This window comes from Cryptotermes secundus, unplaced genomic scaffold, assembly GCF_002891405.2.
Source record: "Cryptotermes secundus unplaced genomic scaffold, Csec_1.0 scaffold2369, whole genome shotgun sequence".
Lineage (NCBI taxonomy): Eukaryota > Metazoa > Arthropoda > Insecta > Blattodea > Kalotermitidae > Cryptotermes > Cryptotermes secundus.
In genome coordinates, this window is record NW_019743198.1 from 971 (window position 1) to 25,379 (window position 24,409).

The 24,409-nt window shown below is 40.4% G+C and overlaps 1 protein-coding gene across 1 annotated transcript; it reads left to right on the forward strand.

The window, feature by feature from the left end:
* Nucleotides 1–207: 207 nt before the first annotated feature.
* On the forward strand, nt 208–22,658 carry LOC111874105 (general transcription and DNA repair factor IIH helicase subunit XPB; the record flags this gene model as incomplete). The annotated part of the gene is made up of 13 exons (XM_023869326.2): nt 208–366; nt 1,445–1,633; nt 5,983–6,183; nt 8,620–8,717; nt 10,440–10,546; nt 10,624–10,746; nt 12,498–12,671; nt 15,398–15,666; nt 17,662–17,826; nt 19,453–19,639; nt 20,750–20,898; nt 21,783–21,908; nt 22,052–22,658. Coding segments are annotated over 13 exons (2,067 nt in total), but the record flags the coding sequence as incomplete, so codon positions are not given.
* Between the last annotated feature and the right edge of the window lie 1,751 nt (nt 22,659–24,409).

Below are 24,409 nucleotides of genomic sequence, written 5' to 3' on the forward strand. Positions count from 1 at the left end.
TGTACCTAATTTTGAAACAAATTTACCCTGTCGTACCATGAAATAAGGTGCGTCACAAAGCTATGTAGGTTTATGGTGCCACAGTGATGTTTTTCATGGCAGGTCAGTCTTTCCAGGACTGTAGGGGGCTAGGGGGCTTGCCCAAGAATACAATACAGATTTTATGTGGGTTGAAAAGAAATAAAGTTAATAACAAGTTGAAACTTACTTTCACAGTACAAGCTGACTGCTTACTCCCTGTATGCTGCAGTCAGTGTTGGCCTCCAGACTCACGACATCATCGAATACCTGAAGAGATTGAGTAAGACAAGCATTCCAGACGGCATCGTGGAGTTCATCAAGCTCTGTACCCTGTCATATGGAAAGGTATGTGCTTAAGATTTAACTCTCACTCACTCACTCACTCACTCACTCACTCATGGAGCTGAGCCCTTCTGGAGAAGCTGCCAATTGTGCAGCTACTCAAGAACTTCCCAACATTTTATGGAACCCGAAGGTTCATTACCGTGTTCACAAGAGCCCTCCACTGGTCCCTATCCTGAGCCAGATCAATCCAGTCCATACCATCCCACCCTGTCTCTTTAAGAACCATTTTAATATTGTCCAGCCGCCTATGTCGTGGTCTTCCCAGTGGTCTCTTTCCTTCTGGCTTTCCCACCAATATCCTATATGCAGTTCTTGTCTCCCCCAATCGTGCTGCATGCTCTGCCCACCTCATCCTCCTTGGGTGAAGAGAGAGAGAGAGACTTAAGATTTAACTAGTGTATTAAAATTTTAATTAACTAATGAGTTGATTTATTTATTTACATATTTATTTATTTGTGGTTCATATAAGGATGGTGTCTGTAGCTCAGAATGTTTAGTGCCAAATCATATCTTGATTAGCGAATAATGAATTGTAAAGGATTTGAAAGGGAATGGTTGTGACATAATTTGAAGTACAAGTCCATCATTTTTCTGGGGGATTGTGGAAACCATGAAAGTTCTCAGTTGTGGTAGCCAGTATTTTGGCTGAGATCCGAATTCAGAACTTCATGAATACAGAGCAAGTGTGTTACCCATTTCACCTAGATGTTTGATATGCATGTAAATTAATTATATTGTGTAATGAAGTAACTTAACTCTGCTCAGTCCATGGCATGTCCTCACAATTTGTTTCCCTAAAATCTCTTTAGCATTATTCTGTTGTGTCCTCAGTTTTCGAGGTTACCATTACCAAAGAGATTTTCTCCCACAATAATTCTACAGTTATTTTCTGTTTCCCATATTTGAGCTCATTGTAACTTCCTATGGTAGATCACTACGTATGTTACATTGGAAAGAAATCAAACTTTGAATGAATGAATGAATGAATGAATGTATAACGGGTGGGCAATGTCGGCCCTTGCACCGTGACCTCCAGTGATGTATTGTGCTTAAATCAATCTTTACTTCATTTACACAGGTGAAACTTGTTTTGAAACATAATCAGTACTTTGTGGAGTCACCCCACCCTGAAGTCCTCCAGAAGATGTTAAAGGACCCTGTAATACAGCAGTGTAGGTTGAGGAGGAATGTTGATGATGCGGATGGCTCTGGAGAAAACCCAGATGGCTTCATTACTCAAGTTCAGGATAAGAAAGCTGTCCCTCAGGTGAGAAAGCTATAGGACAATGCAGTGTGTAATTTAAACAGATCGTGTTTAGATCGTGTGAACTGGTAACAGGTACTGAATGGAGAAGATCAGAGGTGTTGGGGCACTTGACTGGAATGGATCAAACGAGGTTGGCTAAGAAAATTTTCAACATACTTAAGATAGAAAGTAGAAGATGAATTGGAAGGCCTGAAGTGAAATGCTTGGAAGATGTAGAGAATTAGTTACAAGAGCTGAAATTGAAGAGACTGAGGGAAAAAGCAAATGGTAGTGGATAAGAATGGCCGTCTGTTGTAAAGGGGACCCAGGAATGTGTAAATTTTATGTGAGTCATAACGCTTCTTTACCCTTCTGGGATGTGCCCACATAGGCAAGGATGCAGAATTATTTTTGAGGTGAGATACCTGCAGAACAGATTCTCTTACTTCCAAGGATAGGTTGATCCTGAAAATGATGTTAAATATAACTGTTATTTTGGACCTTGTCCATTGTCTTGAATTCTTTCAAGCACAGTGTCTCGGAAACTGCATCTATTTCCTTCATCAGGAGTAAGAAAGGGAAGACAAGGATCAAACACAATGCTCAGAATGAGGGTTTATTGTTGTGCCCTAAGCCCATCAGGTTCTGTATTTTATGGTTTTTGTCATTACAAAAGGCTACCAACTCCATCCAGTGTGACTCACAAAAAGAGAAATTTGTTAGTCACACTTGATGGAGTTGGTAGCCATTTGTAATGTTGCTAGTGTGATGGACCAGGATGAACCATGTAGTGGCTCAAATTTGAGATTGGAAATTTAAGCCATTACCGAAATGTCTGGAGACTTACGAAAAGTGTTTCACAGCTATTACAGTAATCTGTCAACACCGGGGCAAGAACTAGGCTAAGAATGTTGAGAATCAGCATTCATACGTAACTGCACTGGCAAGAAGTTTGCCTCACTAGGCCACGGGAGTATCGTAATATTACCGCATACACAGCGATGAGACGCCATGGGCCCTCCCACAACCACCGATAATAACCAATTAGAACATAACTTTAGGAATTTAGAACACAAGGGAGGAGTAACTTCCCTCCTTTAACAACAGCTGAATTAGCAAATTAAAACTATAAATTACTGAATTTCGAGAGACTTGGGATTCTGATCTAACACAGAATATTGAGTTGTCAGCCGAAGGCTCTCTTCAACATGGGCCTTACGAGCGGAGGCAGTGGGCCTACATCTTTTACTTCCCGTAAGGTACGTTTACTCATATCAGCCATGTTGTTTAATAGTATTGGTGATAACAGTGTTGTTGAGTTATTTTAATGTGCAAACTCCAGTGTACCCAGTGAGCCCTTAGGGTAGGATACTAGGATCATGTAATTGCCTAGGATATTAGTCAGGCAATAAGTGTCTTATAGTGTATGTGTCAAGGTTATGGATAGCGTGTAGGAAAAATATAATATGTGGGTTTCAATAGGTATAACTAAGGGTAGATTAGGTTAAGAGTGAACTTTACGAAGGATAGAGAGAGAGACTCCAGTTACACCCCCGAAGGGGAGGTTCCTCGCGCAGCTTAAGGTAAATTCACTATGTAGTCCCGACTGCAAGTCGGCCTTGGTAATAATGTAAATATTGTAAATCGTGTGAATNTATTAATAACGTAACACGTGGCTACCTGTAAACTATGTGAGGAATGGTCAAGAAGGAGCTATGACTATATGTCAGGGGGTAGTCCCCACGATAGAAAGGACATATAAGAGATGGTAGCAGCTTTTTGAGAGAAGGAAACCCCGAACAGGAGAATCCTAGCTAAGGGTGAGCTAGGAGTATTGTGTTAACTCCTTACAGCATAAGCTGGGGTGGCAAGGAGGGGTACCTGCACACCCCCGTCGTCATGACGTTACAAGTGGTACCAACGGCGCGGCGTTACACGTGGAGGCGAGGAGGGATCACTCCACGCCCCCCCTACTTGCGGCATTACAAACCAAATCAAATTTTTTTGTCAATTCATGTCGGGTTAATATTCAAACAGAACATAACAGATTTCTTTAAATAAACTGCATTTAATTACCGATTTCTAAGATTTTTATCCTCTGTTCCTGATCCCAAGGAGTGACAGTTGTTCACACATTTATGATTTTAGTAAACGTAATCATATTCTGTTGGCAGGCGGAAATTAATTAACTTCTCACTTAACCAGGCAAGTTCTTAGTCAGAAATGGAGCTCTGGACTTAGACACTGAGGTTGTGATAATGTGCTGCCTACTCAGGGCTATTGCACATCTCCGGGGAACAGTGCTAGGTGAAATATGTGACTTTCTTTAAGGTAAATTTGTAGAATGTGAAATGACAGTACAGTGGCTCTCTGAAAGATCTCTTTGGCTTTAAGTTTGGTGTCAGTAACTGTCGAACCATTAGCGCTGAACGGTTGAAATTTGGGGTGGGGATAAATGATAGATTTATGAAGCTTATTTATTATATGTTCCATTTACATAATTCTGTATCAATTGAATAGATTTATACTGTTCCACTTACCTGACAATGGAATGAATGGCCAAAACATGTTGTAAGAAGTGAAAACAGTATAAATGTATTCAATTTATACAGAATTGTGTCAACAGAATATAAAATAAATATTTCACACAAAATGTGTATTTGGGCCGTTAAAAAATGATTGAGACAAGGGCGTTATTTGGAAGTGGTAGGAAGATTTGTATAGCTGATGATGGTAATTGATAGTATGTGTAGGTGTACAGACTGCCAACAGATGGCAGTGCACAGTGCAAGTGGTGCCACATAACAGACATTTGTTCCAAATATTGCTGGGTCACATATGGACGTGATGAAAGGTAATTATCAGGGGTAACGTTGGATGATGTGGTTTTTGTGGAAAGAAGGCATTCCTGTGGGTAATATTCACCATTGTCTAACAGCAGTGCGCAAAAATGCTGCCCCAAGGCGTGTAATTGTGTCTTGACGGATTCAGAACGTCACGAACAGGAACAAAAGTGCAAAGAAGAGAGTAAGCATCGGACGTCCGGGAACATTGCGCACTTCAGACATGATCCAGCGAATTTCTGATCTGATCGTGTAAAACAGGCATGTGACCATAAAGCAGTTGCAGGCAGAGATAGGTTTCTGTCAAGTGACAGTTTACTCAAATATTCAAGATAATTTGAAAATGAGGAGGTTGTGTTCACAGTGGGTTCTCCACGACCTGACTGAGCAACAGAAGCAGGCCCGGATTGACAGCTGCAAGCAGCTGCTTGCACTTAATGACACTAATCCAGCTGAATTTTTTGCTTGTCTGGTGACCAGTCTTGGTTCAGTGATGCCATACCTCAGGAGAAACAGCAGTCCATGCAATGGCGACATTGTGACAGTCATCTTCCAAAAGTGGCCAAACCAGCGCTGACATGTGGAAAACAATTGGCATCAGTCTTTTGGGACACACAAGGAATCCTGCTCATCGACTGACTTCCTCAGGGCTCGACAGTGAACAGCAACTCTGACTGTGACATTGTGACCTGTCTGTGCTGCAGAATTCAGCAGTGGAAGAAAGGCAAGTGGGCCAAGAAAGTTCTTGTTACACGACAGTGCTTGCCCACACTCGCCCAAACTGGATGAGCTTGGCTACACGGTTCTCTCACATCCTCCCCACTCTCCAGATTTAGACCCTTCAGATTACGCTCGCTTAGACAAAATGAAGGACCCATTAAGAGGCAGATGCCATACCCACCAGACATGTCGCATTTCGCCAAAAGTCTGGTTCCAGGAGGCCATCATGAAGCTTTCACAGCGATGCCTAGAACTGCAGTAAGACTACGTCGACCATTCCTGAAACTGCCTCATTTTTGCTATGCGTTGTCATGTTTTAATCAGGTTAGTGTCAATCATTTCTGAATCACCTAAATACAATATCGCCCTTGCTTAACACATGAAATATTTTTTGTATGTCAGCAGTTACAAATATAGCAATAGTGTGAAACTTGGGGCTATATCTAACAAATTTAACATTGACATATTGTGTTATTAAATAATTAGATCTTTGCAGAAATAAAATAAAATAGCAGTTGTAAAAGTAACAGTTCTGTAGGAACAGAAGTCTATTCAGCAGGAAAGCAGGTTTTATGAGTTTGCTTAGAACTGCTTGTTATAACTGATTTGTTATTCATAATTGTTCTCTTTATTACGTGTTTAAGGGCACTTCGTCTAACAGTTAATTCCATTACCATTTACTTATTGCCCTAAAAATTGTCAAAAAAGGTGAGCAATGAATTCGTGTGTGTATGAAGATGAAATTCTTGCTTTGTATCAAAGAGACAATTCAAGCAGAGTGTAATGAATGCTCTGTATGATTACCAGTTTAGTTCCAAACAAGGAAGCACCAGCTCCGCTGCACCAGCAGATTTTGGGAATGGTACATCAGGTGACCAGACTGACAATAAGCCGGCAGAGGACACTGTACCAGAAGATATCACTCACTTCTATGACAAGATGGACAAGGAGGATGAAGATGATGACGAGGAAGCTGTCCTCAAGACTGTCTCTTTTGAAGTGAATCAGGTCAGTTGCCTGACATAGTTTCTGTCTACTCCACACTTTGGTGCTTATGAATCTATCTGTTCATTGTCTCAGTATGTTAGTTTAATCTTTCAAAGCATTAAGCCCATCTAAGGAAATAAAAAAAAAAGACAAAGTTATCCCTGTGCATAATTAAATATGATACTGGGAAGACATGAATTTTTGGACTGAAGAGAGATGAAGTGACATGAGGTTTGAGAAAACTGCATAATGAGGAGCTTCATAACTTGTACTCGTCTCCAAGTATAATTAGAATGATCAAGTCAAGGAGGATGAGGTGGGCAGGGCATGTAGCACGAATGGGGGAGATGAGGAATCCATATGGGATATTGGTGGGAAAGCCAGAAGGAAAGGGATCACTGGGAAGACCAAGGTGTAGATGGGTGGACAATATTAAAATGGATCTTAGAGAGACAGGATGGGATGGTATGGATTGGATTGATCTGGCTCAGGATAGGGACCAGTGGAGGGCTCTTGTGAACACGGTAATGGAACCTTCGGGTTCCATAAAATGCTTGGAAATTCTTGAGTAGCTGCAGAATTGGCCACTCCTCAAGAATGGCTCAGCTCCATAAGTAAGTAAGTAAGTAAGTGAGTAAGTAAGTGAGTAAGTACTGGGAAGCCATAACAGCAGAGTCAATATATAGCTCGATGCATGCTTACTCTTAGCGCTAGATAGTGATGAGTGCTCAGCTTTATCCCTGAGGAAAGAACTTTGGCACCCAGTGGGTAGGAGTGGTGGGCTCCCAGAGCAGGTCTGGTTGCTGTGGAGAAGAAAAATATCTCAGCCCTTGATGGTAATTGAACCCAGATTTCCTGTTTGTCCAGCCCATAGCCTGGTGACTGTGCTGACTCTGCTATCACAGCTCCTCATTTGTTGTACCTGCATCCAGCAGTTCTCCTATTGTTGGGTATATTTGTTGCTATGGGAACTTCTTTACCGAACTGTTGCCGAGCAGCAATAGGGGAGATACACACAGACTGATGGGAGGGATTTATGAAGTACACCATTCAGATGGGCTCAGTTGCCATGATATACATACCAAGTTCCATAAAGAAGCATTCAAATGATGAGGGGGGATACACATACAGACAAGATGGAGATTGCATAAGCCTGCTTTTATTTTTTCCAAAATAAGGAGAGTAGGCTAAAAATTGAAGGTGGCATATGAGATCACCTTGCTGTCTGTGTGTCACTCCCTAACAAACTGGAATAGTGGAGCTAGGCAGTGGCTTAGTAAACACATTCTCACAACAATAAATACACATGGACAAGGTGTTTACTATGTGGGCCGTGTTGTATCAAATACTCGATATGTAGTGAAAGGAAAGTAGGTAATTAGTTCCTCTCAGAACTTCTTGTTTTAACTGTAACCGCAACTTATAACACTCGCCACTATTTCTTGTACTATTTTTAAGCTTGCATTGTTATTGCTAGTGGGGTGGAACTAAGTCCCTTGTATTGCGGCCACTTCTGGACTATTGTACGAGCCCCAGATGATAGGCGAGGGTGATTGTGGAGCAATTGGTGGAATAAAGATTGGCAAGGGAAACCGAAGTACTCGGAGAAAACCTACCCCAACGCCACTTTGTCCACCACAAATCCCACTTGACCAGACCCAGGATCAAACCCAGGCCGCTGCGGTGGGAAGCCAGCGACTAACTGCTTGAGCTATGGATTGGCCCCGTACTATTTTTAAGCGTGCATTGCCAGTACTGATATAAATTGTCAGTCAGGGAAGTGACGTCCCCGTGCCAGTTACGGAAACAGATTAAGATGCAGTATTGTTAGGAAGATGGGGTGAGAGAGATTTTTTTGTTGACAAGTTGATGTGTGGGAGCATTGCCAGCCATCACAGTTCTGGTCCATAATATGGTCTGTGTGCTACTATGCAAAACAGAAGGAATTACCTTGACGATTTATTGAAGTTTGCGACTGACAAATGACTTCAGAATTGAGATATGTTTGTTTTCTTGCAACTTGATATAGAACGCTTGAGATGTACAGATTCGTAGTTATGGCACTTTACCCTGATGAGTACCGATGGCAGAATGTACTGCCTATCATATGGTACAAGTGAGTGTTTGCCAGTGGATGTGTACATATGTGTCATAAGATAGGCAAGGATCCACAGACTTGGTCAACTATTCTCTGAAGGGAGGAGGTAAAACGCCCCAAGAATTGTGCTGGTAATGTACATGAAGTGTAGCCCTGTCTGTTGGGGAGCCACTATGTCTACTGTTTGGTTACATTAACTTTGTAGTCGGTAGGGGCAGTACTGGCACTGATGACACAACAGCTGATTGTACGCAAGAGAGTGCAAACGTGTTCCTCCCCATCACACATTATCCACATGTAAAGTGAGTGTGGCCAAGTAGTGGAACTGAACTTGTGCATTTCATTTCATGTTCTTACAGGAGAAGATTGAGGTTCTCCAAAAGCGATGCATTGAGCTGGAGCACCCCCTGTTGGCAGAGTATGACTTCAGGAATGACACAGTGAACCCTGATATCAAGTGCGTCCATCTTCAACTTAAAAATTATTTTAATGTTAGACTCTGATGCAAGTAAAGAGGTTGGTGTAGAAGTAAACACACAGAAAACTAAGTATATGTTGCTGTCTTGTCACCAAAATGCAGGGCAAAATCATGACATAAAGATAGGAAACATGTTTTGAAAATGTGGCACAGTTCAGATATTTGGGAACAACAATAACAGACCAAAACCTGATTCAGGAGGAAATTAAGAGGAGATTGAACTTGGTTAATGCTTGCTACCATTCAGTCCAGAACCTTTTGTCTTCTCTTCTGCTGTCCAAAAACATAAAAATTAGAATATACAAAACTATAATTTTGCCTGTGGTTCCTAATGGGTGTGAAACTTGGTCTCTGACATTAAGGGAGGATCATAGACTGAGGGTGTTTGAGAACAGGCTGTTGAGAATATTTGGCCAGAAGAGAGATGAAGTGGCAGGAGGTTGGAGAAAACTGCATAGTGAAAAGCTTCATAACTTGTACTCTTCTCCAAGTATAATTAGAATGCTCAAGTCAAGGAGGATGAGGTGGGCAGGGTATGTAGCACGAATGGGGGACTCAAGGAATGCGAATAGGATATTGGTGGGAAAGCCAGAAGGAAAGAGACCACTGGGAAGACCAAGGTGTAGGTGGGTGGACAATATTAAAATGGTTCTTAGAGAGATAGGATTTGATGGTATTGAATGGATTGATCTGGCTCAGGATAGGGACCAGTGGAGGGCTCTTGTGAACACGGTAATGAACCTTCGGGTTCAATAAAATGCTGGGAAATTCTTGAGTATCTGCAGAATTGGCGGCTCCTCCAGAAGGGCTCAGCTCCATGGTAAGTAAATAAGTAAGTTAGACTCTGTAACACTAGAATGTTATACTGTAGCAGCATACTGTGTGTGCATGGTGTTTTTCTACCAGGATTGCATTGACCGAATAAAAATAAACTAACAGGGGATTTGAGGCTGTCAGAACTGTAAAAATGAAGATAACAGGTTGTAGGATTTGAGGTTCTCACAGCGGTGGTTATGAAGAGTACTGTCTTCAGGGATATAATGCCGTCTAGTCCATCAAAAGTCAGTTGATGTTTCGGAGGAACATACTGCCTCCATCTTCAGGGTCGAAGAATAAGGCGAGCAAGGAACCAGCATGCAAGCAGGTGGCTCCTCCCTCCCTCCCTCCTTCCCAGCCCTTGACCCTGCCCTTGCCCTTGACTTGTTTGTGAGTCACCAGTGTTTGTAGCTTTCAGTTAGGTGGAAAAACTTGTGTGTGTAGGATACACAGACAGACAAACATGTGTGGCCTGGCACCACTGCTGTTTTGAGTTTTCTGAAATAAAATTTTCTAAGCTTAAAATGGAGTAAAATTTCATTGTCAGGACTTGAAGGAAAAAATGCAAAATTGGGATAAATGTGAATTTGGTTAATATTTAATATTAGTTCTTGAGGATATTTGGCCATGGCCCAATGAAAGTGTTTAAAATTTGGAAAAGCGTATAGTCTGAGTGCAAGATTCAGGGGAAGAGAAGGTGGTGGTGGTGGTGGTGGTTGTGGCAGTGTCCTGGACTGTAGTGGTTTATTGTCACTGACATTGTTATTTTTGTTGTCATTGTCATTTTAGTATTAAGAGAGTAGCTTTAAAGTAGCAGTTTGATTTTACAAAATATTATTATAGGAAGACCTTTCACTCACATGAACTTTTCTGCGTGTGCTCTAGTATTGATCTGAAACCATCTGCTGTGCTGCGACCATATCAGGAGAAGAGCTTGCGGAAGATGTTTGGAAATGGACGCGCAAGATCTGGAGTTATTGTTCTTCCTTGTGGTAGGTGTCACTGTAAGCACAGCATTCTCCTGAGTGTGTGTGCTCCACACAGTACTGTGTTGTGATGTCATGTGCAGGTGCTGGAAAGAGCTTGGTTGGTGTTACTGCCTGCTGTACAGTGCGCAAACGAGCCCTAGTCCTCTGCAACTCTGGTGTTTCAGTTGAGCAGTGGAAGCAGCAGTTCAAAATGTGGTCCACAGGTATCACTAGTTCCAGTTATTTGTTACATAGGTCAGCCTGCTTCTTTTGTTTGTTTGCCATTAGTGTATTTGTATAGGTGGAATGAAGTAGTTTACTTGTCCACGTGAATAGAGATCTGTAATGATCATATATGTGTAGTAACTCATTCTCAGTGGGTGGAACCCAAAGCTCCAGCACTGCTGCCACTATGATATGCCGCTGGACATGGCACAGATGGAAGAAAACTTTTAAAATGTGTTGTAATATCAAAAGATGTGTGTGTGAAATTAGAGATCTCCATGTGAAGGGGAGAACATAGACTGAGGGCCCATGAGAACAGGGTGCTGAGGAGAATATTTGGAACTGAGAGAGGGGAAGCAACAGGAGGTTGGAGAAAATTGCATGCCATAGTGAACTGTAAAGTGTGTGAATTAGCAATAACACTATAATTAATTGTAGTTACGGTTTGTAATGGTCCAGTAAATTTGATTACCAATCCAAACCTGGTGTCTGGTAACTAGATACATGAGCAGATGTAGCAGTAGGAATAGCAGACAATGAGAAGGAAAGAAACACCACCAGGGAAGATGATGTTGCAAGCACAGCCCTTGGAAGAAAAAGAACAGGGATGCAGCATTAGGCTATTAGGATGAACAGCCTTAAGGAGGGAGCATTTGCCCTATGCAGGAACTGTTGAGCCACAGAGGCCTCAGGGCACTCACACAATGGGAGAGTTGCGGATTGTATCCGTGCATTGCTAGGCGACAACTCTGTGAATGCTTGGATTGCGCAACTGGGAGTAGGAGTCACGTGATCTCTGCATTTCTGCGAGTGAAGTCATGTACCCCCACCCGTCCCATCGTTACACAATGCTCGGTAAACACCCCTCCCTGCTGAGCTGTGACATCACGCAACAGTGGAGTCTGTGCAGCAAACATTGCTATGCAATCAGTCGGTAAACACGTTCCAACAATATAGGCTGTTTTCTGTGTGGTCAGTGCAGAGGCTATATAATGACAGATACAGACAGAACAGTAGTCAGCTTGTCAGTCGAAGAAGTTAGTCAGAGTTAGTCAGTTCTCGGAGGGATCCACGGGAGAACTGAACATGTGATTAGAAGATTTTGTGTGTGATAATCAGTGATAGTGTGCGATAGCTGAGAAGTCAACCAGTGAAGACTTATTGTGTGACTTCAAGACATTACGTGTGCTGCAGTGCATTGATATTGGCAGTGTGTAATTCATTGAGACTTGTATAGCTCCCGTGTTATAAATACGTGTAGATAGACTGAAGAGATTAGCGTGTAGTGAGTATAAGTTGTGTAAATCAGTAACAGTGTAATAATTAATTGTGGTTATGACCAGTAAATGGTTAATAAAACCAATTACCAATACAAACGGAATCTTCAGTAGCCAAACACGTTACAGTATGTATCCGCCAAAGTACGCATTGCCACAACCCAGAAAACCTGTACCATGAGGGCCTCACATCTTGCTACAATGAATGTTAGTCAGGTTAAGGTTATGCTCTTGAAATGCATGTTGTATTTAGTTGGAAAAATTGAAACGAAAGGTTACTTGCAACAAGTAAGAAGTAGGTGCGAGGATAATATTAAAATGAGTCTAACAGAAATGGACACAGCAATAGTATTTGTGCTTCGGGGGACTGAAACTGTTGTCGCCCCTTGGCCAATATGGTGGAGAACCTAAATTGTATTATTTGTTACTTAAGACATGTTTCAGTTATGTGAAACAAATGTGTTTGTTTCAAGCGGATGATAGCATGATCTGTCGGTTTACTTCTGAAGCCAAAGACAAGCCCATGGGATGTGGAATTCTGGTCACAACATATTCAATGATCACCCACACTCAAAAGCGATCTTGGGAAGCAGAGCAAACAATGAATTGGTTGAAGGACCAAGAATGGGGCATCATGGTGCTTGATGGTGAGTGCTTTATATGTAGACTGTTTTGTATGGTGCCAGTATTGACTGAAAATCTGTTAATTTTTGTGTGACTTTCCTCGGGTATCTGCCAAATGCTGAAGTAGTACCTTATTGTAGGTTATGATTGTTTTTTGCCAGATTCTTTTTAATTCACTTCTTGTTACCAGGGTATGAATTGTAGGGTTTGTCTTCAGTTCTTCCATAAGTAGCATTGCATGATACTACATCTGTTAGCACCCATCCAGCTTTTAAAACAGCCATTGAGGAAGCTAAAATTGAATATTAGAGTTCATTTTATCGACCACACAACACATTTTTTATTTACTGTCACACTACATGTTTCGACCTCAAGAGGTCATCCTCAGGTGTACGAACACAGTTGCACAGTCACACGCAATCACATTCGTTTTTCCACTTATTTTGATCCTGTATCCTGTTCAGGTCCACGCTCAAATAGTATGTGTCAAGTTCTTCTTATAAAATATAAGTTAAAAAATACAAATGTTAAAAGTTAAAATTTAAAATTTAGTTCACTGTAGCTAGTTATATTATTACCACTTGGTTAAAAAGTTCATGAAATAAACTTCAACTCAGACAGAAGAAAAAATGGACCAAATTTACATACTTCAGCCCCAGTATTAGAAGAATCACTAAGCTATTTCGAAATACCAATATAAAAATAGCTTTCAAAACAAATAATACAATAAAAAAGTTTCTAAGAACAAAATATGAAACAACGGATAAATACAACCTTTGTGGAGTATACCAGATGACGTGTAAAGATTGTGACCTAAAATACGTCGGCCAAACAGGACGTAACTTCAGAACAAGATACAAAGAACACATCAGGGAAATAAAAACGAACGGGCAGAAATCAAAATTCGCCCAACACATACTGGACACAACGCACAATTACCACACCATAGACAAAGCAATGGAAATACTCCACATAGAAAAGAAAGGAAAAATGCTGAACACACTAGAAAGCTTCCACATATATGAATTAACTAAGCAAAATCTACAAATGAACGAAGCTTTGACTGATAGTTACAACCCAATTTATGATATCCTAATAAAAGCAAATCAAACGCAAGAAATATAATATATCCCAAAACCACCTACTTATCTTCTCAGAATACCACCCCCACCCCTACCCGCAACCCCACCCCCACCACCACTAATACCCTACAGGAACCAACCCAACAAACAAGACAATCAGTAGCCATCACGACAAGGAACATAATAGATCAAACATCAGAGGACGCCGAAGAACAACAAGACCTTCAAAAGTGAAAGTGCAGTCAATGTGATGAGTTGAAGTTTATTTCATGAACTTTTTAACCAAGTGGTAATAATATAACTAGCTACAGTGAACTAAATTTTAAATTTTAACTTTTAACATTTGTATTTTTTAACTTATATTTTATAAGAAGAACTTGACACATACTATTTGAGCGTGGACCTGAACAGGATACAGGATCAAAATAAGTGGAAAAACGAATGTGATTGTGTGTGATTGTGCAACTGTGTTCGTACACCTGAGGATGACCTCTTGAGGTCGAAACATGTAGTGTGACAGTAAATAAAAAACGTGTTGTGTGGTCGGTAAAATTAACTCTAATATTCATTTAATACACAACAGGATGCAAGAAACAATTAAAACTAAAATTGTCTGATAAGGGAATAACAAGAATTGCAAGTAACCATTTCACTTGACATCTTTAGACCTATAAACGAACCTACCATCATTCATCATTACGGGGTAATTATAAACCAAGCAAACACTGCAAGGAACTAATCTCTGGTCCAGAGATAGGGGCTAGCTCTATCTATTGGACCCAACTGAGTAGGTTTTTTCCTGAGGATGGGGACAGAATCCATTCTCGGAAACGTTGTGTTTTAAAAAAGAAAGAGGACAGTTTTTTAAAAAGAGTCAAGACGATGGATAATGTCCAAAAACATATTACTTGTAACTAATAATGCAGTTCGAAATCATGTCGTGTATGTCGGCAGGTAGCTCATCTTTCCAAGTTTCTGCTAGTACTAGACACAAATGTGACTCTTCCCATCTGCTAGAGGTACAGATATTGTGATAATCCATCTACTCAGGAGAAAGCATTGTGTCTCATTCAGGATATGGGGACAAATTTATTACAAACATTCATCATTAGTTTTGTAAACAGTGAAAGTCAGTTTACACGTGTAAGCAGTTTAAGTTCATTGAAACAGTGGTATCAAATACCTGCCACACTCTGGTAGATGTCTGGGAGGAACTGGGGCATCAGATTTATGTCTAGAGTGTGACTTATGGGGCTCACATTGAGTGTATATAAAGTTTGTAAGAAACTCTGAGAGAGTGTTGTTGAGAGTCACAATATATCAGTCATTAAACATGAGGGAGAGAAGGAATGCATATAGGATATTGGTGGGAAAGCCAGAAGGAATGAGACCACTGGGAAGACCAAGGTGTAGGTGGGTTGACAATATTAAAATGGATCTTAGAGAGATAGGATGGGATGGTATGGATTGGTTTGATCTGGCTCAGGATAGGGACCAGTGGAGGGCTCTTGTGAACATGGAAATGAACCTTCAGGTTCCATAAAATGCTGGGAAATTCTTGGGTAGCTGCACAATTGGCGGCTTCTCCAGAAGGGCTCAGCTCCATGAGTAAGTAAGTAATCCATGTTTGTTTGGACGTTAACAAAGTTCCATCACTCATGTTGCAGAGGTGCATACAATTCCTGCTAAAATGTTTCGGCGTGTATTAACAATTGTACAATCACACTGTAAGCTTGGGCTCACTGCTACTCTGCTTCGTGAGGATGATAAAATTGCTGATCTCAACTTCCTTATTGGACCAAAATTATATGAAGCCAACTGGTTGGAGCTGCAAAAGCGTGGGTTCATCGCAAGGGTTCAGTGTGCAGAAGTATGGTGCCCCATGGCCCCAGAGTTCTACAGGGAATATCTCATGTGCAAGACGAGTAAGAAACTGGTGAGTTTACGTGAAAAGTGTTTCATATTTTTGTGATGAGGCAAAGCATAGGTCATACCACTAATATGGAAGCCTGTCATTGGCTTGAGTCTTGTCATCATCATTACTGTTACCTTCTGCTCATCTCCCCCCATCCTCCTTCCTCCTCCTCCTTATAGCCTCTTTTCTGTTTTAGAGTAGTTAGTGGACAATGAGCCTCAGTCCTCATCTTTCTTCCCACATTCTTTCCTTTTCAGTTTCATACCAGTTCTTTCCTCTTTTATTGAAGTCTTCCACCACCTGGCTTCTTGTTTCTGTCTGTTCTTTTTACATGAGAGAACTGTTGTAATTCTATTCAATTTTGAATCCCAGCTTCTCCAAGAATTTCGTTTCTAATTCTGTACCTCTTATTCTACCTTAAGTAATAGCTCAAGCGGTTAGCCACTGGCTTCCCACCACGGTGGCCCAGGTTTGGTCAAGTGGGATTTGTGGTGGACAAAGTGGTGCTGGGGCAGGTTTTCTCTGAGTAGTTTGGTTTCCCCTGCCAATCTTCACACCACCAGGTGCTACACAATCACCCTAACCTGTCATCTGGGGCTGGTACAGTAGGCCAGAAGTGGCCGCAGTACAAGGGACTTAGTCCCACCCCACTAGCAATAAAAAAAATCGACAATTTTTTTTTTAACTTTTGTTTCTCTTTGTGTCAGGGTTTCAGTGTTACATGTCTGTATCACTCTAAAGTGTATTTGTTTTGGCTTTGCATTGTTTTACATCTCTTTTTTTTCTCTGTTCCCATATTATCTTATAATTTAATAAGGTTTATACACTCAACTCTCGATTATCCGGGATAATGGTGGGGATGGAAATCACGATTAATCGAAAACCCGGTTAAGACAAATTTTATTAAAAGTAGTACTGTAATACTGTACCTTCATAATACTATAGGCCTACCTGTATTTAAATTTATTCAACCTCATTTTTATGTCATCTCATGGCCTATTTAATACTTTTTTTTTCATTACACAGAAGTATGAATTAGTTATTTCAATCACAGTGTTCAACAACATCCAACACTTAACACTTAAAAAATTTAATATTGTCGTTTGCTTTTTCGCGCCATTTTCCTCTTTACGGATATCCGTACGAAGCCTACGTAATATTAGCTTGTCACTTAATAAACTGTTCTCTTCACTCTCAAGATCCTCAAGATAGTCTAGTAAGGATTCCAAATGATTAAGAGCAGCACTGTCCAGCTCTTCCTCATTCTCACTTTTGTTTTTCCAAATCTCGAACAGTTTGTTCTCCAATACTGTACTGCATTGCTAATTGTTTAACTACACCTCTTTTTCCCAGCTGATTGATAATTTCAAGTTTCTGTTGAATACTTAACACAACACGCTTCCTTTTACACCCTGACATTCTGCTAACGCACTTGAAGATCGATACAAGGATAATAACTGGGGCGATGTATCTGTCCTTGAAACTTTCCACAAATCCTTGCATTCTTTCACCCCTACCCTAGAACATTGTGTTAGCATAATGGGACCAAAGAATGCAGAGCTCGGTTCACACTAGTGCGAAAATAGTGTTACAACTCACCATGTGAAACAAAAGTGAATGAGTATTAAACAATATATAAGCCTCAAAAAAGCCTCAGTAGCCCCGGTTAAGCCGCAAACTGGTTAATCCACCCCCGGATAATCGAGAGTTGATTGTAATTATTTTATGCCAACTTTTGTGGCTAGAGAGTGTCACATAGTCAGCGCAGCAGTTCCCCACGGCCGTTAATCTTGGTTTGCTAGTTGGCACTAACTTCACCAACAAGCGGCAGTCATTCATTTGGTATAGTTCAGTTGCTGACTGGAGGCAACGTAGTTTGGTTTTTGTTTTTAGAACTATTTTATATTATCAGTGTTGTTGTTTGTTATATTGCTGCTGTTATTATGTGATGCCCATTGCCCTACCCTCTCCTTGTTGTATGTCTTGCTGTACCAAGTTTTCAATTGTGTCTTGCAGCTTCTGTATGTCATGAACCCCAGCAAGTTCCGAAGCACACAGTATTTGGTACGATATCATGAGAGACGTGGTGACAAAACCATTGTTTTTTCTGACAATGTGTTTGCTCTGAAACATTATGCCATTAAGATGAACAAGCCGTACATCTATGGTCCAACTTCACAGGTACGTTTGAATGGAAGCGTTTGTGTGTCTCACAATTTGCAGTTTTATTAGAGACATAAATACGCAGTGATGAATTAGTCCTCACTCTCCGCAACTCTTCGTCAGATATGGCAGTTTGGGCAAAGCACTGGTAAATGACCACTCTTGCTCAGGAGAGCAGAAGGGTGAATAGGTATAATCTGTGATATGCTAATTATATTGCGGTTATATGGGTTATGACATTGTGTTAAGTATGGTAAGTGGGTACTAACATTTCAGCAGGGCTATTGGAGGGCTGCTTTACTTGAGGCCTCACCTACATATTATGGGCCTCTTGGAAAGCACAATGCAGGGAAACATGGACAGGAGGAAAAATCCTGCTACTACACAATTCATCTGTGATTAGAGCCAATAGATAATGGGATCACCTTTGTCCGGATGGTTTCTGACTGCAGTCAGAGCTCTTTGAGGGGTTCTGACAAGATTGTGAGCACACAGTAAACCTAATAGTGGCCTTGGTGCTTGGGGGTAACTCACGTAATTGTCAGCCTAAGCCACATTACTGATACCAGCATTTCAAAGGAAAGGCCCTGCTTGCTACCTGCTTCATGAAAGTTTCGTGTGTGGTTTATTTTTTGTCCCTAAAGATAGAGGTGACATGTTTCTCCAAAACATCCATTGACTTTCAGTGGACTGCACACTGTTATATCCCAGAAAATAAGAATTCTTCATAACCACTGTTGTGAGAACCTATGTTTCAGCGGAACATGCTGCCTCTGTCTTCAGGATTGAAGTGACTTTAATGCTGAAGATGATGGTAATATTCCTCTGAAATGTTGGTACTTACCAGACTGCAATGCAGTGTCATCACATGCAACACCATAATATGAATGTTCACCTCTGTGGATACCTCAGATATTAAAACAGAAAAATGGCCCATAATTTTTCCAAGTCAGTGTGAATGATGGAAGTTGTTGTGAGACAAATTCTTTTAGCTTAACCATTTTTCCTGCCAACAAACAGATTGATACAGTTTAATGTGTTTTTCTGAGCCATACACAATCTGATGTGGTTGATGATTAAACTTTCCCCTTTCCATCAGTATTTCTGTAGACAACTTGCAAATTGTGGCAAAGACATGCCTGTAATCGAGTTTTGCATTTCTCAGGCTGTCACTATGACGAATATATCTTCATTAAGACACTACGTGTATATTGTTTACATTAAAAGTGACTATTAAATACTTTAGAATGTCTTTAATTTATATCATATGATCTTCTAATTTGCAACATGTTTCAGCCCCACCTGGGCCATCATCAGGCAAACTTTTGATTGGTGAGGAGATCACTGTACTGTTCGCATGTTTTTCGTGCTCTCAGGCACGTCATTGTTTTCCTTTTGTTGCGTCACATATCTAGAACTCCGTCATTGTATTCTTTTTATGGCTATCACACAGCAGTATATAATGTGTATTATTTTGTATGATTTTAATCTTGTTATCTTGTATATCATGTTACAATTCTGTGTACTTTATATTATAAGCAGTCCATATTACTAAGTTTGGCAGCTTGAGGGCTACCTGGCCACATGTTCTTGTTAGCTCTGCATTATATAGTTTGCTTATGTATATATCTCTCATAACTTCAGAATGAAAGAATTCAGATACTGCAGAACTTCAAGTTCAACCCAAAAGTAAACACCATATTTGTCAGTAAGGTTGCTGACACATCATTTGACTTGCCAGAAGCCAATGTCCTCATCCAGATCTCTTCCCATGGTGGCTCACGAAGACAAGAAGCTCAGCGACTGGGTCGAATTCTCCGTGCAAAGAAAGGTATTGCTGTAGTGATGTTTTGTAGATTTTTTGTATGGAATATCTGTAGGGGAGACATAAGCGTAGATGGGAGGTTAATGTTAAAGTGTCCATGTATGGAGAATTGGTTTGAAGTAGCTGTGGATAAGGTCCAGTAGTGAGCTTTATGGTCATGCAGCGGAACTCCCTGTTTAATGTTCCTTGATTAAAGGTTTTCCTCATTTATCACTCAATTTCAGTGACCCCAAGTTAATAATTTCAGTGTTGAATGTTCTCTGTGTAAGATTTTCCTCAGTGTAGTGTGTTGAAATCTGCTACCCCACAAAGAAACCTTAAATGAGGGTTGGTCCATAAAAGGATAGAAATTGTTGACAACTGAAATAATCAAGAATGAGTTTATGCCATGGGCAGCTGTGTAGTTGTATCCTCTGGGAAGTGGTTGCGTTCCTTAACAGTATTACAAAATATACAACTGAAGCTTAGGAATAACACTCAAATTAAGGAATTAAGAGAAGGTATTTCTGAGCAGATTGGTCTAGTGTAATGTTCTCTCCTTATACTTTGGAGGTGCTTATGCAGAATCTGATGTGAGACACTGGCTGTCCTGACAGGGTTTTTGCTGTTTTCTCAATCCCCTCAGGCAAATACCTGTATAATACCTTTATCAGGCAACAGCCGTTTCCTTCCAAATTCTTTCCAATCTATCTGTCATCCTAGTGTTCAGAGTTTTATGCTTAGCTACTCACAGTGCCATAAAGTAACACACAAAAAGATTTGCCTACAAGATGCCCGGATGTTGGTCGCAGCAGGTTCCTCTGGGATGGCGATAATGTTCTGCCATACCAAATGATGTCAGATTCTGGATGATTGCAATCTTCATGAATCTGAAATCTTGTTAAGGCATGATTGCTTCTTTACACATCCTTTCTGATTTACTAGTTATCCATCATTTGTACTATTCTGTGTCTGAGGCATTTTTGAAGGTGCATCATAAGGTAGTGATGCATATCATTATATTGTCACTAGAAAGTTACTAGCCTCAGTTTTCAGTGTACAATGGGAAACGCAATGGAGATCTTGTGAACACATAGGACTTTGCCTATACCAAAATATTTCTGTTTCACTTTGCAGGGGCTATTGCTGAGGAATACAATGCTTTCTTCTACACTCTGGTATCTCAGGACACAATGGAGATGAGTTACTCTCGCAAGAGACAGAGATTTCTTGTCAACCAGGGTTATAGCTACAAGGTGATCACCAAGCTGGCTGGCATGGATGAGGTAACTGCAACAGAATTACACGGATGATTAGTTGCATTTTTGTAAAATGATATCCTACATCTGGCCATAGGACCTGAGGAAAATCCCAGAATAACTGTTGGAACTGAGGATTTCGTGGCAATGAATGTTAAGACTATTGTCTTCTGGGATGTGATGCTGTGTAGCTTGATGGAAAGTTACTAGTGTTTTGGGGCAAATCGCTGCCTCCTTCAGAGTAGCGGGATTTTCTGTACCACTCTTGTGCCCTGAGATGGCAGCAGGTTCCCCTGAAATATTGATACTTTTACAGGATACTGCATGGCATTATGTCACAGATGGCAGTAATCATCAAAGGTGATATCATATGTGTGATCTCACATGTGACTAATTATATGTGCTTTCATTGTTTGTGGTTTTATTTTGGTCATGGGATTTTTCAAATAACCTAATCCTTCCATCCGCACTATGGCCCTGGGGTTGACTCAACCTCTAACAGAAATGAGTACCTGGAACCTTCGTGGGGGTAAAGGTAGGCTGGTGTGCAAGGCTGACAACCTCAACATCATCTCTGAGCTGATTGCCTAGAAACTGTGTGAGCCTCAGTGTTGCACAATCCTATGGACCTCCATGGCCTGTTACAGGGATAACTTTACCTTTTTACAGTGGCACTGATAGAAGTTGCTATGTGTGCTCACTGAGTTTCTCCATCGTTTTGGCCTGGTTGTTTCCTCATCTACCCCGCCATGCTCACACATTCAATGCCTTTCCCGTGTTACATGTTTTTGATATTTGCAGTGATTCTTCAGGAACACAGCCTTTGTTTATAATAAAGAGTCACCTGTGTTATTAATGTAAGGGCTGAAGTCTTGGTTGCTAGGTGCACGCCTCTCATCTTACTGCTTCAGGAACCTGATTTGTTATACAAGACGAGGGAGGAACAAGGTCAGCTGCTACAGCAGGTACTTGCTGCCAGCGACATTGATGCAGACGAGGAGAGAGTTCCAGGAGAAGGACCTCGTATAGGTCCCACTGTAAGTGCACTACTTAAGGTCTATACACAGTGCTTTTGTGCTTCTGTATGTTTCTGGCTTAGTTGAAGCTTATTTAAAGTCACGGTAATGCAGGTGTCTATGACTCGTGGGTCATCCTCTAAATATTTTTGTTATGTTATTAGGTCCATCGCCGAGTCGGCAACATGAGTTCTTTGTCAGGAGCTGATGATGCTGTTTATTTAGAATACAAGAGAACATCTTCCAACATCAAGCACCCTCTATTCAAAAAGTTCAGGGCATGACTGGAATATTTAGTTGTGGATGTAGTTGAGTGTTACAGCAGTTTAGATATTGAAAACAATATCATGATAAACAGGATTCCAAAGCATATTCATGTCATTAAAAATTTGCCTTTTGTTATATTTACAAATCAGTGTTTGTTCAGAGAAGCCTTCATTCACAGGTGAGTGTAGTGTTGAATGGTAGGATAATAGAGGTACTGGAAAGGATTTGGAAGGCAGTGGTTGTGACCTAATTGAGGTACTGTGCTGGCATTTCCTGAAGGGACTGAGAAAAACTATGAGAAACCACGGTCAGGATAGGTGATATGGCCTGGATTCAAACTGCACACTTTCCAAATATGAACCAGGGAGGAGGTGTGTGAATAAGATGTGATAGATTATAAGTGTAGGATTACCTTGAACTTGTGTCAGGTACTTTAATGTGATGTATATTAAATAATTAAATGGTATTTATATATTTTGACAATAAATGGATGTACCAAACACTAGAAAATATTGCTCTTCATTTCTGAATGTGATCCCTTTAATATGTGCATGTATGTCATCAACTGGCACATTTTTAGTTCATCCTTCTTTTTACTGATTTTGCTTTTGCTTCTTCTTCTGTTCTATGTTCTTCTGGATATTGTAATGTCTGTGATGATTTAATTTCCTGCATTTTCATCTGTATTATTTTTACACGTGCTAACATATATTTGCCACTAGTCCATCTTTTGGGCCAGTTTTCATGAAATTTTGTGATTATATAGCACTTGGAGGATTCATTTGTATAATGCCTTCTTTGTTAGCAGCATTCATGATAATTATTATTTGCCTTTTCAAAATGGGGGCAAACAGACCTTGGTACTTTGCATCGTTCCAGCCAAATGGTTTTGACTATGGTCCATGTATGCTATGGGGCAACCTTCAATACCGTATTTATGCATAATCACAAGTAAGAGATAGTCTGTGCTACTACATTGTGATGCTCCATCAGAACATCCATGTTTTTAGACCTCCATCAGTAGTCCAAGGTACATAGAATTAATCTAAATATCAAAATTTGTCTTGAAAGTCTGATATTTGTTTCAGTTGGGTATATATTGCCTTTAATAACGGTCTTTGTTACCTCTGACGTAGAATTTGTTGTACAACAAACTAATGCTTGACTGAAATTGCCCAATGTTGCTTGGAGGGATTTTCAAGCTTTTATGAGATGCTGCAAATGACGCTGATGCACCAGATTCAGTCCTATCTGGTTCATTTTTAATTTGTGTGACTGCTGTCTTTGATTCACTAGTTGCTTGAGGTACTACTTCCTGTGTGGAACTGAAGTCTTGCTTCTTCAACAGCTCCTCTGTAAATTTATATACATTGCTTAATACTGCTTGTGACTGGTCATGGGAAAATTTCCCATGTAATAGTCTTTTTAACAGGTGGAAATGTGAAAGAAACAACTGTTTTCTGATTTCCAGTATGTGATCAACAGGAAGAGAAACTGACACTGTAACAACTTTTGTTTAACTGACTGATACACACTCTACAATCCTTACCTCACATATTGGCCACGCAAATACACAGCCTTTTTTTTTTTTTAGTATGGCCAGGTCTAAACACACTGTAATAGTATTTCAGATTAGGTTATGTTAGATGTGTGAACAAGGATTATATTTGAATAAACAAGCATGCCTGTATTTTGTATGTCCCATTGTTTACTGTAACTTTGTGCATATTATTCTGATTCTTCAGTTTGTTATGCGTGTCACGGTAAAATATGCTGTGACATGTCCTGCCATTGAATTTCCCGCACCTTCAAAGTTGAGGGAGTTGCTTCGACGATGCTACCATCTATGGAATATACTGTGTAATACGCAGTAACCATATTTTTTCAGAGGAAGACGTGGGAGTGGCAGGAGAAGTTGGGGTAAATATTGTTTTTATTGTTGACATTATTTATGTCCGTGTTTTTATAATGTGTTATGTAACATTGCCGAGTCTAGTTCTTATTAATATGGATGAAAACATTTAGAATTCTTCACTCGCGTGTTGCGGTCCAATATCTACCATTTGGGTGTGTAGTATGATCACGGCGTTGGGTAAATTCATGATGTGAAAAATGTGTGGGGATTAGAGTAGTCGCAATTGATATACGAATATAAATGTAAATAATTCTTACGTCAGAAGAAATAACGTTAAGTATTCTCCCATAATAGTGTAGTGGTATTGTTTTTTGTTTGTTTTTAAAGAAGAGGTATGGTA